At 38.5% G+C, this 16,064-nt stretch overlaps 1 protein-coding gene across 1 annotated transcript; it reads left to right on the top strand.

The window, feature by feature from the left end:
- The first annotated feature begins 2,044 nt into the window (after nucleotides 1-2,044).
- On the top strand, nucleotides 2,045-15,605 carry LOC139719023 (serine/threonine-protein kinase Nek8-like). Its single transcript, XM_071630465.1, has 15 exons — nucleotides 2,045-2,091; nucleotides 4,072-4,277; nucleotides 5,671-5,726; nucleotides 6,348-6,574; nucleotides 7,796-7,877; nucleotides 8,318-8,529; nucleotides 9,127-9,218; nucleotides 10,141-10,340; nucleotides 11,211-11,355; nucleotides 12,117-12,311; nucleotides 12,825-12,975; nucleotides 13,798-13,937; nucleotides 14,249-14,410; nucleotides 14,624-14,782; nucleotides 15,586-15,605. Exons 1-15 carry the CDS (start codon nucleotides 2,045-2,047, stop codon nucleotides 15,603-15,605), a joined length of 2,094 nt encoding a protein of 697 aa, XP_071486566.1.
- The last annotated feature ends 459 nt before the right edge of the window (nucleotides 15,606-16,064 follow it).

Here is a 16,064-nt window from a genome sequence, read left to right as displayed (position 1 = left end):
TCTTAAACTTTGTCTTGTTTTAATACCTGCAAATGATGATGCTTTATATCACTGACTAGAAGAGAGTTCTTGATTGACGACTTGGGTTGTTTGGGGTGTTTTTCAACCTAAATCATTAAATCAAAGTATATTGTACGTTTATTCACTTCTGAGACTCATGGATAGATTTGCCATTCCTTTTATTCCAGTTCTCCCCAACATACAATTGTATGGTTCATATATGGTTAAAAGCTAAAAAAATTAATAACCTCCACAGTGTCAGTGGTCTAATTCATATTGACCATTCTTCTACAGTGCTTGTGTTCAGGTGAACCAAGATCCTGCTAATGCCATGTACCGGTAAAACATTATGTACATACATGTACATGTATTTTGTTTTCTTGCTGATTTATGTGAAGGTTGTCATTCACATAAGTCAATGCATTTTTTCCAATCCCAAATATGTTAACTTCAGCAAAGTCAAGTAAATATCTGGTTATCCCCTTTGAAATGATGATGGCTCTTCTAAAAAAATTTCAACATATTTGTGTACCTGTAGTATCTTGGCATAAAAGATGAATACAAAATCCTTGTGGGGGAAAAAGCTTTATGAAAAAACAAACGAACTAGCTGTATTTTTAAATTGAAATATATTTCAATACTCGGTACATGTACTGTGTAGAAATATGGAAATTCACATTGGTGTTCATTTTTACATTGATGGTGGAAATAAAAGAATTTCAAGTCGGATACGATGAGAGTTATTCCATTTGACATACACATGCATTTTCAAAAACGTTCTAAATGTTCTAATGTTCACTTTGTGTATTCCATGTTGAAAACAGGATTAATGGGTTCAAAAGTGAATTAAAGATATCAAGTCCATAAAGGCAAGTACACTGTCATTTATTGAAGCTTTATTTTGTGTCTGCTCTACTATTTCCATTATCGAATACATTATAAACTTTAAAAAATAAGTACATTGTACATGTACCAGTACGCTGAGTTCATGTATAGATTGATCGACAAATACATTGTACATACACTACTGTACTGTAGATAATCTGTACATACATTGTACATGTATATAGGCCTACACATGGCAGTATCATACTGACAGGATGGAGAAAAGACTGATACATGTATAACATATTCAACACTCATGTATGGTAATTTTGTGATTCCTGTAACAACTTATTGCTTAGCACTAAATAGGAGAAATTGCTTGGAATATGTCAATTCAGCAAATCAAAGATGATTACAGTGTATCAAACAGTCAATGAAAGTTTGACAATTGAGCAATCAATCAAAAAGTGATGAATTGTATTTGAGTTTGTTTCAAGGCAGATGAAATATGAAATGTCTCATATAGTACATGTATATACATATTATATAGATTTTTTGTGGGCTTATCTTCCATGTAACTTGTATGAACATTATCCAACAGACATTTTATACCCGTATAAAAATAATCCAAATCTCGTATACACTGTATTGGGATTTCGGAAACAAACTATCAGTATCCTCTACTATCAATATCATATTAATGTCAGTAAAGGGGATGTTGTTTTTCTGGATTATTAGGACATCTGAAAGGAGCTGAAACTCCCAAACCCGACAAGTTTCATTGGACTAAAGTGAAATTCCACTATGCTTATTGTGCTTATTTACACATAAAAAGAACATGACAAACAATCTTTTTTTTTCTTTTTTTTTTGATTTATTTATTTTTTATTTAATTTATATGTTTTATAACTTTGTTGTTACACTTGTGTCTAATGAGAATTACAATGTATTTTCAGGGCCCATTTCAAAAAATATGTTACGGTTGCAATAACTCTTGCTGTCTTGCTGGAAAAGCAACTTGTAGCGTATATAACAGCCAAATAAGAAGCAGGTCCATCATGAATGACCCATGGAAATGAAAACTCGACAAGAATTTTTTGCATAACGCCCTCTGCTGTTCTTCAAGAGTTGCATACTTTGTTTACGAAGTTTTGTGCAGCAGTGTGTGTCTCTACGGAATTTGACGAAATGCCCGAATCGGAAAGCGATAGATCTAGAGATGGAAAACTTTGAGAAAATCAGAGTGGTTGGAAGAGGAGCATACGGGTGAGTAGTTAAATCAGAAAAACTGATGATCACTGTCAATCATTAAAAGTAAATTTTCTGAGATTATTGTCGTCGTACTTTCTTACACGTTCCTTCGTTACGTATAGTCCCACACGTTTGTTTTCGTGTTATCGTGTTGGGTTCTCTTTCTAAAATATGTTCTAGAGCGGCGCGGCGTGGCCGCGGTGTAACATAAACCGCACCGCCCGAGATGTATTTGACCGAAAGATCGGTCTGTATCTGGTCGTCGGGGAGAACAACATACCTTAACATACCTTGTATTTGGTCGTCGGGGAGAACAACGCCTGGAAAAACTCAACCTGCACTCATTATATGACAGGAGACGAAGAGGCGACATGACTACTGTTTTTAATATAAGTTGCTCAGTGGAAAGTTGGGGATTTCTGGTGACATGTTCTTCGAACCAGCCATCCACTCATCAACAAGAGGTCATAGATACAAGCTCTTCACCAAACGTTCAAGATTAGAACTGCGAAGTACATTTTTCAGCCAGAGAGTAGTTGCCGACTGGAACAGATTGCCTGCTAGTGTTGTTGAAGCTTCCTCGATTAATAATTTCAAAGATTTATTAGACAGACATTGGAGGGGGGGGAAATTCAAAACCTCTGCTCCTCAACGCACATAAAGCAACAAAGTTGAAGATGATTATATTATGTTGAGACCGGAATACTACAGGACCAGTCCTCTACTTCCGTATCAGATGTGATGTGATGTGATGATATGGACATATGGAAGTTACCTTTCAATACAGATAAGTGCAACATGGTTCATTATGGGAAGAATAACCCATGCTTTGACTACAGTCTTACATCTCAAGGTCCTTTCATCTCATCTTCTACCACTGAGAAGGATTTAGGTGTCACGTTCGACAATCAGCTGAAATTCTCAACTTCAAGTTCAAATCGTAAGATGGGAATTATCAAACGATCATTTTCTTCACTTGATGAGCGATCATTCACTCAACTCTACAAATATATAGTACGCCCATCACTTGAGTATTGCTCCCAGATATGGCACCCTTGCTTGAAAAGGGATACTCAGAAGTTAGAGAAAGTCCAAAGACGAGCAACCAAGTCAATACCCAAACTCAGAAATCTCACATATCCGGAGAGACTAGCAGAACTGAAATTACCTTCATTAAGTTACCGCAGACATAGAACAGATCTTATCCAAACGTTCAAGATTATGAATGGGCTGGAAGACATTAGACTAAGCAAGTTTTTTAACTTGAGAACTGACAACAGGACTAGAGGGCACAAGTTCAAGGTAACGAAGAACAGATGCAAAACTAAAAAACGGTCAAATGTCTTCTCACAGTTTATCATCACGGAATGGAATAATCTCCCGGATTATGTGGTAAACAGTACATCACTCAACTCTTTCAAATCCAACTTGGAGAAAGCATGGAAGTCAAAAAAGGACAAATACAACCCCGAACAACAATTCTCATGCCCATGTTCTCACTAAAACCGCACAGCACAGAAAACAAAAGTTTGCTAGTTACCGTATCCAGACAATGGAGCAGCAGAGGGGCAAATAAGTTCTGTATAACTTTAATGCCCACAACCAGGTATGTTAACCAGGTATGATGTGATATGATATATTCCACGGAGACTGCGTCTGGCTTCACGAATCCCCTCTCCGGCGGAGAGCAATAATGTCAGAAAATGTCAGACTCCTCCGGACAGACGGATCTTTCTGTCTTTTAAGACTCTACTCAAAAGAGATCATCTGTGCTTTTGAGTCGGTTGACAATTGTGCGTGGTCAAATTTTGGCATGGGAGGTAGAACCTTTGTGTGTGTGTGTGTGTGTGTGTGTGTGTGCGTTTTTTTTTTTTTTTTTTAATGATTAAAATTCATATGTAAATTTTACTAGTAAATTTAGATCTATATTACTTGCTGTCATTCAGGAGCATCACATTGACATTTGTTTTTCCTGTGATTTCTTTTTTCTCTCAGTACTGTATACCTCTGCCGCCGACTCCACGATAAAAAGCTGATCATCATCAAACAGATCCCAGTGGAGCAGATGACCAAAGATGAGCGGCAGGCAGCCCTGAATGAGGTCAAGGTCCTGTCTATGCTTGACCATCCCAACATCATCGAGTACTATGAGAACTTCCTGGAGGATAAAGCTCTCATGATCGTCATGGAATATGCAGAAGGTATCAAGTGGTTGGGAAATTAGTACAGCCATCTTTGCCTATGCTTCCTTTGTAGTAATATCCCCAGGCATCACAGCTAATATGCCATACTGGTAGTAGTAGTAGTAGTGGCACGATTTAAGCTAGCATACTAACTGAATTAAGAAAAAACAAAATAATGATAGTGAAATAAGAGCTTAAAATTTAATTCACTTCAATTCAGTTCACTTTATTGATCATCATAAAAATAGAAATATATACAGTGTAAAATGTGTCTGTAATTCACAAAGAAAGCCAAAGGCTTGAGACAAAGTGATCCCCTCTGTAGAGTTGAATACATAAGAATATACAAATGCAGATTCAGAGATTTACATTCAGAGTACTTAATGACAGTGACAAAAAAAAAAAAAACCTTAAAGGACAAGTTCACCTTCATAAACATAAGGATTGAGAAAATGCAACAATATTAGTAGAACACATCAGTGAAAGTTTGAGGAAAATTGGACAATCGATGCAAAAGTTATGAATTTTTAAAATTTTTGTCTTGGAACCGCTGGATGAGGAGACTACTACAGCATGTGAGTCATATGCGTACAACAGGATAAAGAAAATGTAAAGAAAATTCAACATATTTTCACTTTTTTCGCATAATAAAAGAGCACTTGACTTGTCTCTTTCTAAAAGCAGGGGGAATAATATTACCCCTAACATATGTCGGTAACGAGTCAAGGGAATATGTACTTTTTTCAAAAGATGGAATTTTGTGAAATTCTCTTTATATTTTCCTTATATTGTTGTACGCATGTGACATCTAAGTTATTCATACACTGCAGTAGTCTTCTCATCCAGCGGTTACTACACAAAAACTTCAAAAATTCATAACTTTTGAACGGGTTGTCCGATTTTCCTCAAACTTTCAATGACGTGTTCTCCTAATATTGCTACATTCTCTCAATCCTTATGTTTATGAGGGTGAACTTGTCCTTTAAATAAATGAATGTAATGTAAGCAATCTTTTGCAAGAGTCTGCCATACTGAATCAGTAAGAAATGTGAGAAAGAATTTATCCTAAATAAACTAAAGCCTTGCTATTTTGCATCAAGACAATATTAATGTAAGAATTTAAAATTGAATGTCCCATGGTGCGGGGCATTTGACAGTCATGCCAAAGAAATATAACACAAATCACAATTGTGTGCTACAGATGTAACCACAAGATTAATGATTTGCCTCATGGAATCTTTGATGGAACTGCTTGTTATTTGTTCAGATGAGAAATGAGCTGGATCATGAATGGTCATCTTCTGGAGGTAACTGACCTGTTTTATGACCTATATTAGATGAAGACAGGATTGCTCTGTAATATTTTGTGTGACACTTACTGAACTCATTATTCTCTCATTACTGGAAAAAGGTGGAACCCTCTTTGAATACCTGCAACAGAGGGGAAATGCCCTTATTGAAGAAGATGTAAGTTGACATGACACTGTTTGATAGTACTATTTATTCTCTCTCTGCCATATTTGTGCTTTTCGACAGCTTTTCTCATGTGATGTGTCTCGAACAACTGGCTGTAAATGCGTACACTACTATTCAATTCCATTTTTTGCGACTTCGACATTCTATGAATTAGACTTAAGAAACTTTGCAGCCCAGACAGCATGTTACCAATTCTTTCTTAGCTGATGAAAATGATGCTTTGAGGTCATATTAGAATTACCTGTTTGAATTTGATGCTTCTACATGCATAGATCTCAAACATGTTGCATGCATCATATTTCACATTTGTTGTGAATAGTCTATGACTTGATAATGTAGTAGGCCCTATAGTTTGGTTTACTCGCAGTGAAGGCAGCAATCTCAACCCATAATAGCAAAAAAATAATAATATGGTCATGGTACAACTTATGGATTTTTATGTCTTGAAAGCCAATTTCAACAATAATCATGGAATCTTATGTAATCAAGCTTCTTTGCTGTTACTTTTTTCTTTCATAATCGTGTGCATATTGGCATGAACTCAAAGGAAAGCAGTTTTAGATGGGCCTGACGGAATGCAATTTTGAATATTTTCTTGCATTTGCTGCGCAGGAGGTCTTGAGACTCTTTGCCCAGATTCTTCTCTCCCTCAAGCACGTCCACTCCAAGCAGATCCTCCATCGCGACCTCAAGACTCAGAACATCCTCCTGAACAGGGCCAGGGACGTCATCAAGGTCGGGGACTTTGGCATCTCCAAGATCCTGAGCAGCAAGAGCAAGGCCTTCACCGTCGTCGGTACGCCTTGCTACATCTCACCAGAGCTTTGCGAGGGCAAACCGTATCCTTAGAAACCAACTGTGCAATTATGACAATGCTACCCAATTAGCTGTATGATGTCATTGGTTTTATTAGAATGTCACGAGTAATCATGACATTATTGAATATTATACAACGTCCAAGTACAGTGTAGATCCTTGTAATTTGATTGGAGGATTGTGGGTGACGTGATATTCAATAAGTACTCCATTCAACGCGCCATCCAATTTTGGTTCTATTTTTGCGTGCAACTTGGTTCGATTTTTTCGGTCTATTCCACGGTTCGAGAAATTTTATGGTACTGCATGTACTGTGTGTTGCATATTGAGGATCGCATGCAGCTAGCGCAGTGTACGTGTGCGGTACATGCATGCGCGTATGTAGGCCTACGTAACTGTATCTACGCTGATTGCACAAGCCAGAAAGAGAATCGCAGTGGATCCACATGTAAGTATTGCTATATTTTTCATACATATATAGACTTCTAGGCTTACTTAGACCTACCCGACAATCCTCCAACCAAAAAGATCTACTTGGATGTTGTATAAAACAAGTAGTGTATGGTCTTTACTCGTGCAATGGAACGAGATTTCGCACTCGGTGATTGCACTCGTGACCATTCACTATTTGTATATCATATCACCTTGTTGTTTTTACTTTTGTAGATGACAGCCTATAAACTTATGCCGGAAAAATTAATGAAAAAAAAGTATAATGCAGTACTACCATAATTTTATAAAACTGCTGATATGAATATCATGCAAAAAAATATATATATGAGATATATCATACCTTGTTAACAAGATCATTTTCATAGTGGTAATCTTCAGTGTTCATCGGTTTTCAGCTGGGTCTAGTAATTTTGTTATAGTATTTCCTGTTCATCAACTCAAATTTGGGTTTAGAATTATTCAGAGCTACATCAAATTGTATATGTTGAGAAACTCTTACTTGCACATCACCAGACAAATGTGACTGGATTCGCCAATGTTTCCTTCATCACAAACAGGCTGTACGGCAAATCTCTCTCTTTTTCTTTGATATTGTTTGCAAATTATTTTGATTTGGCACCAAGGAAATCGTGCTCATTTCTGTGACATTGTGGTATGATAAAGGTGATGAAGGAAATGAAGTTCCAACAACAAGTGGATAAATCACAACAGTCATATATAACATATGATCATATCTGATTTCCACTGTACTTATGCCCTCACTGTTGAATCCTTAACTTTGATTTTATCAGATACAACCAAAAGAGTGACATGTGGGCGGTTGGGTGTGTTCTGTATGAACTTCTAACCCTCAAGAGGGCATTTGAAGCCAATGTAAGTTTGGTTTTAGCTCCTGTCCTTAGAGATGCAACTGTTTTTCTGTTATGATACACATTTCTCTTTCGTGTGTCACATGATGATGTTGAGAAGCTTTTGTCAAGGAGGCCCAAGGTATTACAAAAACACACATTTAAAAGTGTGTGTAGTGTGTTTTTGAGAAGTCTCAAAAGAGCTGATGTAAATTTTGAATCACTTTTCTACTCACAAGTTGCTGCATATTAGATTTGTGAAGATACTGAAAGCATCACATCTTGTTCCTTTGAAGTCATTGGTGTGTATGCTCTGATTCATTCCAAGATCTTGGAAAAAGTATTTCCCAGTGTAAACCAAAACCTTCACAATTGTCATCAATTTCAAAGGTGAAGTTGTTTAGTAGAAAATGTTACATGTAGTTATGATGATGACAACTGTTTTTTATTTTTTGCTCTTGTTAGAATCTACCAGCACTGGTGATGAAGATAATGCGAGGCTCAGTGGCCCCCATCTCGGACCGCTACAGCGACCAGCTCAAGCGGCTTCTCCTCCGCATGCTTCACCTAGACCCGGACAAGAGGCCCACCATCAACCAGGTCATGGCCGAGCCCATCATCTTCAAGGCCGTCATCGAGGTCTGCATGACCATGGGAGCGGTCAAGTGTCCACCCAAGTGAGTCCAAAGTTTCTTCAGATTCCTGCAAGGAATGGATTGATCTGCTCAATAGTTTGCATGCTTCAAGACCAGTGAAATTGTCAATTACATTTGCTCTCAATTTGAAATGTAAATGTATTGTTTGCCTTAGTGTCATCAGATGGAAAGGTACAATATGGTTAGGACGCCCCAAATCTGACTTAATTTCAATTTAATGCTTGCTTATCTCCTTATCTTTCCGAAGGGTAAGAAAAGCACATTTAGGGTACCATATATGTCATTTGTCAATAAAATGAAGCCAACAACTCAAGTATACAAGCTTTACTAGGATTCCTATCATTTGACCCTTTGTGATTTAATTTATTCTCATCGGGAATTTCGACTTCATGTGAAGACCACTATCTCGAATTAGATTTCGTAACGATTAAGACAGCATTGTGTAAATTCCATACAGATGTATCATGATGTATCCATACTCACTTCTGAATTACATGTCATCTGATGCTTAATGTGCACATTTCTTTTTAAAAGTTTGAAAGAAGCTATTGGACTGGATTTTTTCCTGACAACTCCTGACTATATTCTTCTCATAATGTTACAAAACTTTATGGATAGGATCCATCCGGGGCTTACAACCAGACCTCCAGTGGGTAACATCCGCAAACCTGGTTCCAGGGCAAGCAGTGCCAGGTCTTCTTCTCATAGATGTGAGTCCAAATTCAAGCATTCAAACATTGGCTGCTATTCCATGCAGGTGAAATACCGGCATGCACACACTGTAGGTACCATTATGCACATTTTCAGTGCTAGCAGACATGAAATTTGGCAGTACAGTTATTTCTTTCATTTTTCATTGTGTTTGTTTATGTTTAGTAATAGTATGCCTAATTTATGCTGATTGAATTTGTATTGTTCATCTTTCATGTGTATTTTACCTGTTTTGTTTCCTTTAGAAGTTGTGTCTGTTTCAGAGCATTAGAATACTGAAGTTTCACCTGCAATTTAATGTTGACTTTGTGGCTCTTCTTCTTGAACATCTGTTTGATTTGCTTTCATCAAAGAATTTTCCAGATCAAGGATTCTAGTGATCTTTTTCTTGGAAATGAAGGCATTTATGTATCAATCGGAGTAAGCTGCTGTTTGAAGGCCAAGGGGTAGATATTCTGTAGAAGAGGGGAGATCTGCATAAAACTTCTGATTCCCCACTTTATTTTATGTTTGAAACATACTCTCTCCCTCTCTGTCCTGTATGTCTCTCTATTCATTTTTATCCACCTTCCATCCATATAGCTGTCTATCTATGTATATACTATATAACCTCTTATTTTCATGAGGGTTTAATTTTTCATGAATTTTATGAATCACTGTTGAACTGCAAAAGTAACAAAATGCGAAAATGTCGCCTTGCGCTGGGGTGATAGTGCACTTACAGTAGCCTCGGTGTCAATTCGCGATAACATCTTGGGTAAATGTCTGTAAACTCCTCATACGCGAAATTATCTGTACACGAAAATAACGGCTTATACAGTATATCTATTCACCAATCTATCAAGCAATTTGTTGAAATTAATTTACATAATCACAACATTACATCCCCAATTTTATGTTGTTTTTTTCCTGTTTTTGCAGCCAACATTCTGCTGGACAGCAGTGGCAGTGGTGGTCTCCCCAAGCCCCGCCCACTCTCCATGATCTACTGCTGGGGGAATGGTATCCCATCCCCTCTCAGGCTCCCACTCCCACACACAGACACTAAGGTCATGCAGGTTTCTGTTGGGAGATCGCAGAAGACTGGTGTAACCCACAATGGCAGGCTGATAATCTGGGAGGTACGTACATTGGGCTTAATGCTGGTAACTAGCATTGAGACCAAATTAGGGTAAAGGTGATATTCATGAATTTTCTTAATTTCATATTTAGTTCTGTTTATGAAAACTTTTTCAGTGTGAAGCTTGATATCTGATGCTCATGAGATGGTGAGAGGTTACTTTTTAACTTTATTATAATATCAGTATTATTATTATTATTATTATTATTAGTAGTAGTAGTAGTAGTAGTAGTAGCAATAGTAGTAGTAGTCATGGTAGTAGTAGTAGTAGTAGTAGTAGTAGTAGTAGTAGTAGTAGTAGTAGTAGTAGTAGTAGCAATAGTAGTAGTAGCAGTGGTGGTGAATTTCAGTGATGTTGCCATGAGGCATGAAAGGTAATCAATGGAAATGATACAGAGCCTACCCACAGGGCAAATGATAAATACTGATTTCTGGCTAATGTAAAAAACATGACACGTGAAAAGCAGCCACAGTTAGAAGGTATATTATTCAAACAAACATTTGTTATGGACTTGGAACCATATTTTTAAATCTAGTGATACTTGTAAAATGCAATAGACAGAGTATGTTTCATATAAACAAACAAAAATGGTGAGTTCATGCTTATCACCTGATCCGATAATGCTCCCTCTACAACCACTTATGTGTGCGTCAAGATTTAACCATCACAGACATACCTTACACATAATACATGACCCATTTGTGTGGCATGTTGAGATAAGAACATCATGCTGTTTCTCTCAAAAAGTTTCTTGAGGCTTTGAACAGAGCTCACACCCTTTCATCTCTTAAATGAGAATATGGCAGCTTGCTTGCAGACAAGGGATCAGGTGATATTGACTTGAGTCAACACAATCTCTCCATGTTACAGGCCCCTTCCATCGGCACAGACTCCACCCTGCCTGGAGCTGTGGAGCAGGCCGTGCCCCTCTACGTACCCAGGTACCTGGAGGGACAGTCTGCAGTCACTATCCAGAAAGTGTCATGCGGAGATCTCTTTGTGGCCTGCCTCACAGGTGAGGAGATGGGCTTGATATGCTGTCACATGACACATTGTCACATGACAATAGGGACTTTTCAATTGTGTGGACGCCACCTTTCTCGTACAGGAGCACTTCCAAATTTGCTGCAGTCCACTCATTACATCTGTGGTGTTATCACCCATTTCGATTTTCATTGCACACCGTCCACGACGTACTGTTATGACGTCATGGCCCCGTCCCCTCCAGCGGGCTGGCGATTTGTTGTGCCAAGCCGTGATGTCACTCATGTCCTGAATCTATGGGGACGTGAAATCCTTGGAAGACGTATTTGCGATTATGGCTTTGGACATGCTGGAGAACTAGGAGCATGCTCAGTTCCTTTAGATGATGTCATTACCTCGATGTCCACGTCCAGGGGGTGAAATTGAAAAGTCCCCATTACCCTCGTGTGTAACAGAGTGAGGAGATTGATGTAAGGGCAACTGAGACTGCTGTAGACTGTTGGTGCTACATATATGTATGAATCTACAGTCAGTCATATCAATTGCATGCAATGTAATCTTTAGATAAGATGTTAGTAGCTACTTTACACAGGTTGCCAATATGATACCTGTTGAGTAAATATGATTATACCCAGGTTCTTCAGGCATGTTAGAGTGTTTTGTGCTTATTTTTTTCTCACCCTTTAAGCTTTTCACAGCATCTGTTCCTGCTATCAACAAGTTGGGAGCAGTCATTTTTCCTTGTGTTACCTATTTTAATTCTAACTTTTGATATCATCCCTTCTTCGGCAGATCGTGGCATACTGATGACCTTTGGGAATGGGGCCCACGGCTGCCTGGGGCACGGCAACTACCACGACCTCTCCCAGGCCAAGATTGTGGAGGCGCTGCTGGGGTACGAGGTTGCGCTGGTGTCGTGTGGAGCGTCACACGTTATGGCCGTGACCAACGAGCACGAGGTGTTCTCTTGGGGGCGGGGCAACAATGGTGAGACTTTCAGCAACCTATATCCATCACAGCTCTAAATCTTTACTTGGCAGTCAGATGTACAATGTATAATAAAGGATAATACCCTGGTAGATTGCACTGTTACCAATTTTGGTGGTTAAAAATCTAGAGCATTTTCTGGATAATTTACTGTTATTGTTGCTTTTGTTCAGAATGTACAGTTATTTCTAACTGCCATTAAACTCGATATGATGTAATTAAGGTACCAGCACCACTAATGGTCATAAATGTGGTATGACATGTCAAATTTATTCCTTACTAACAGCAACACAAGCATTCTAATCTCTATTCAAATACCTGTATCATATTAAATTCTTTTCTTCAGTTTTGATGCACAAGCTTTCATTAAACACGCTAATTCAAACTTCAAAATTCTTACAGCCATTACTGTAGAATACAACTGACACATTTTGAGGGGTTTTCCAAGATGTATCGCTTGAAGAAGTTATGCTAATATTGAGATTGACGGTGATGCATTGTGGGTACCTGCAGGTCGCCTAGGTCTGGACAGTCAGGAGTCGTTCTCCTCTCCCCAGGCAGTCATGATTCCTCCGCAGCATCAGGCCAAATCCGTCTGCTGTGGAGTTGACTGCTCCATCATCCTGACTACAGGGGGCGCCCTCATAGGTTGTGGGAGTAATAGGTGTGTGTTTGAAAATTTATCATTATTGTTTTTCTGAAGCTTGCTATATCATGGCTTTATTGAAATTCTCCTACCTGGGATATTCATCTGCTAACTGCTTAAAATATTTCAACTCCGTCAGCTGTTATGCTAACTTTTCTGTGATCTTGACCACAGCGGGTGCCTGAATAGCTTGTAGCTGTAATACTGTAAAAGTGAATATTTTCACACGAGTAATTTTTGGCACTCGGCCGGGTAAGATGAATTTCACATGTTTTTCATTCCGCGGAATCAGGGCACTGTCTACTGGAGTGTAAGGCATGCAAAAATATTCGCGTGCTTTTATTTTCGTGCTAGCTTCTAGTTGTGTGAAATGTGCCAAAATTTCCACTTTTACAGTAGGCAAATATACTAAAGCCATTTTTTGTTGCAGAAGCATGCTGGATAATTTGGTGTAAAACATAAGTATCCCATGCTTAACAGCTCCATACATATCTCAAAGCAGCAGCCATTGAGAGGGGCAGGTCTTATTGACAATGAGCACGTTGATGTCACCCGTGTCAATGAATAATTAACATGTATACAGCAGAACGGACACTGAATAATCTCTTCTTAGTTTCACAATTTCAAGTTCTCTATATCATCCTTATTCAGATTGTAATCGATAATCTTTTACATAAAACAACTGTGAGGGTGAATTTCAGTGAATTTTCTGAATGGGAGCTGAAAAAAAATATGAGTGATGTCAGAAATTTTTCATTTCTTATAAATACTATGTAAGCTCGTCCATCAGTGTAGCTAAAGAAGACTGAGGTATACTTTGCTACCTCTCTCCCAACCCAGGTCCAACAAGCTAGGCCTGGACCAGTCTGACCATCATGTGGAGGAGGTTTTTACCTTTACCCCTGTCTCCACCCAGCCCCTCCCACAGCTCAGGATCGCATCCGCAGCCATCGGCACATCCCACTCAGCTTTTATCACAGGTTAGCTCGATAAGGAACATTGTTCTTCAAGGCCTGAATCCTCATGAAATTTATGCCCATGAAATGCGGTTTCCTGCATCTTCTCTGTAATTTGGCTATGATGTCATAATTTCACTGTATTGCAGTTAAAAGAATAACATAAAAATTCAGGGATATGATGCACTTCAAAGCATCAATACATTTATCTGTGATACATAATCAGGTTTATTACAACTTTTCATAGCCTTTTTTTCTACCTCTCTTTCACTCTTTCTGTTGATCGGTCTGTCTTTCTTTGTCCATTTTCTCCTTTTCTTTCTTGGTGAGCACAGAAGATGGGCAGTGCCACACACTAGGATCCAACCAGTTTGGCCAGCTGGGATGCGGGGCGGAGACCATCACACCCAGAATGCCTTGTAGACCCAACCTGCCAGAAGACGCCATCATCAGTCAGGTGGCATGTGGAGATATGTTCACTGTCGCCATAGCAACAGGTAGGACAGAGATTGATGTATTGCAATCAGATGCATTAGACTTCAGAATTATGTAAAAATGAATAAGAGATTAGTGTCTCCTTGTATCATTAGCAGCCTTACCTATTTCAAGATTGTCTCCTTCCCATCTGCTTGATTTCCTTTGGACTAGTAGTTGCAAACTCTTTGCTTGTCTGGATCTAATGAGGAAACATCATTTATTTTCTCTTGCAGACAACAGGATCTTCACCTGGGGAAAAGGTGACAGAGGTCGTCTGGGACGCCCTCTACAGGATTCAAACATCCCACGCCCAGTCAGTTTCCAGGAGAGTGAGGAGTGTGACATCATCTCTGTGTCCTGTAGCCATAGCAACACCATCATCACCTCCAAACGTGAGTGGTTACATTGTTCTCAATGTTGTCTCATTATTCCTTCGTACACATAACACATGTTGCAAATGAGAGAATGTCCTGGCTTTGTTATTAAATCATAAAGAAAGAAGAAATGACTGGAAATATTCACAAGAATCTGAAGAAAAATGCCTCCTAAGGATGACTGTGCTGAAATTGATTGAATTGGTATGAATGCTTTCAAAGGGTCTCAACTGCTCTGAAAATAAATCTTTGACTATCATGATAGTGAAGTCTGACTGAATGTGAAACATTCCCCGCAGATTTGACAAGGAAATCAACCCTCAGATCGTGCAGAGGAAAAACATTTTAGCTTAACCACTAGAGCTATATTACCTGCAAGTGTTCTTTTGCATTTCCACTGACAATACTTGATTTGTACTGTGCACACAAACCTTCATAGTTCTGATCACATAAATTGCCTGTTAAATAGGTGCCAGATGTAGTTATATCTGACGTCAGCATGTGCTTTCCATTCTTCTAATTATAGAAAAAATGGGATTTCCCTTTCCTTTGTCGAGTAGTCCCATTCACCAACAAATCCAAATTTTATGCATTCGCTTTTATCAAAGGTTGTTCCTATCAACCAGAAAAGGTTGCCGGTGGGCTTTCTTGCCCAACATAGCTATTATCAGTACTGGCTGCAAACTGGGTTCCAAGTCTGGAAATGCTACAATAATGAACAGGTGGATGGAATGACAAGTTTGTAGGTCCTTGCAGGAGAATAACCATACATTTGAAAATAGTCGTAAAAAAAGTTCTTTTTCTTCTCTGTCACCCTGCAGCCATTGAGGATGACCTGTAAGATTACAGGCATACCTTGTGTTCATTGGATCAACTTCTCAAGGAAGCGACAAGGGATTGATGGAGTTTAATGCAACATTTCAAGACCATAGACAGATATCATTGATAGAAAAGTTATATGATACCATGTCTTTGATGTTATCGATCGGTGAATTCATTCAGCTTAAACTAGTCAGTACTATTTTCATATACCACTTCCATGGATTTTATAAAGCTCACTGTAAATGCAATGTTGAATACTGTCACAAATGTTTTGTCGCAAGTGATGTACAATCAAAGACATATTATTAACATTTTAGTGCTACTGCCTTTTTGTAGGCTTCCCCAATTTTGTGGTCATTTATCATCACATGTAGGATTGTTATTAACAGTTACATGTATTGCTGAAAAGCTTACACCTTGACTAAGTTATTGTAATTATTGTAAAGCAAGATATTTTCGCAGCATGAAATATTCATGA

This window comes from Diadema antillarum, unplaced genomic scaffold (genome assembly GCF_040938485.1).
Source record: "Diadema antillarum isolate AM-2024a unplaced genomic scaffold, OU_Dant_1.0 scf00000103, whole genome shotgun sequence".
Classification (NCBI taxonomy): Eukaryota; Metazoa; Echinodermata; class Echinoidea; order Diadematoida; family Diadematidae; genus Diadema; species Diadema antillarum.
Note: the sequence above shows the minus strand (reverse complement) of the source record. Positions and strands in the feature narration are given on the sequence as shown.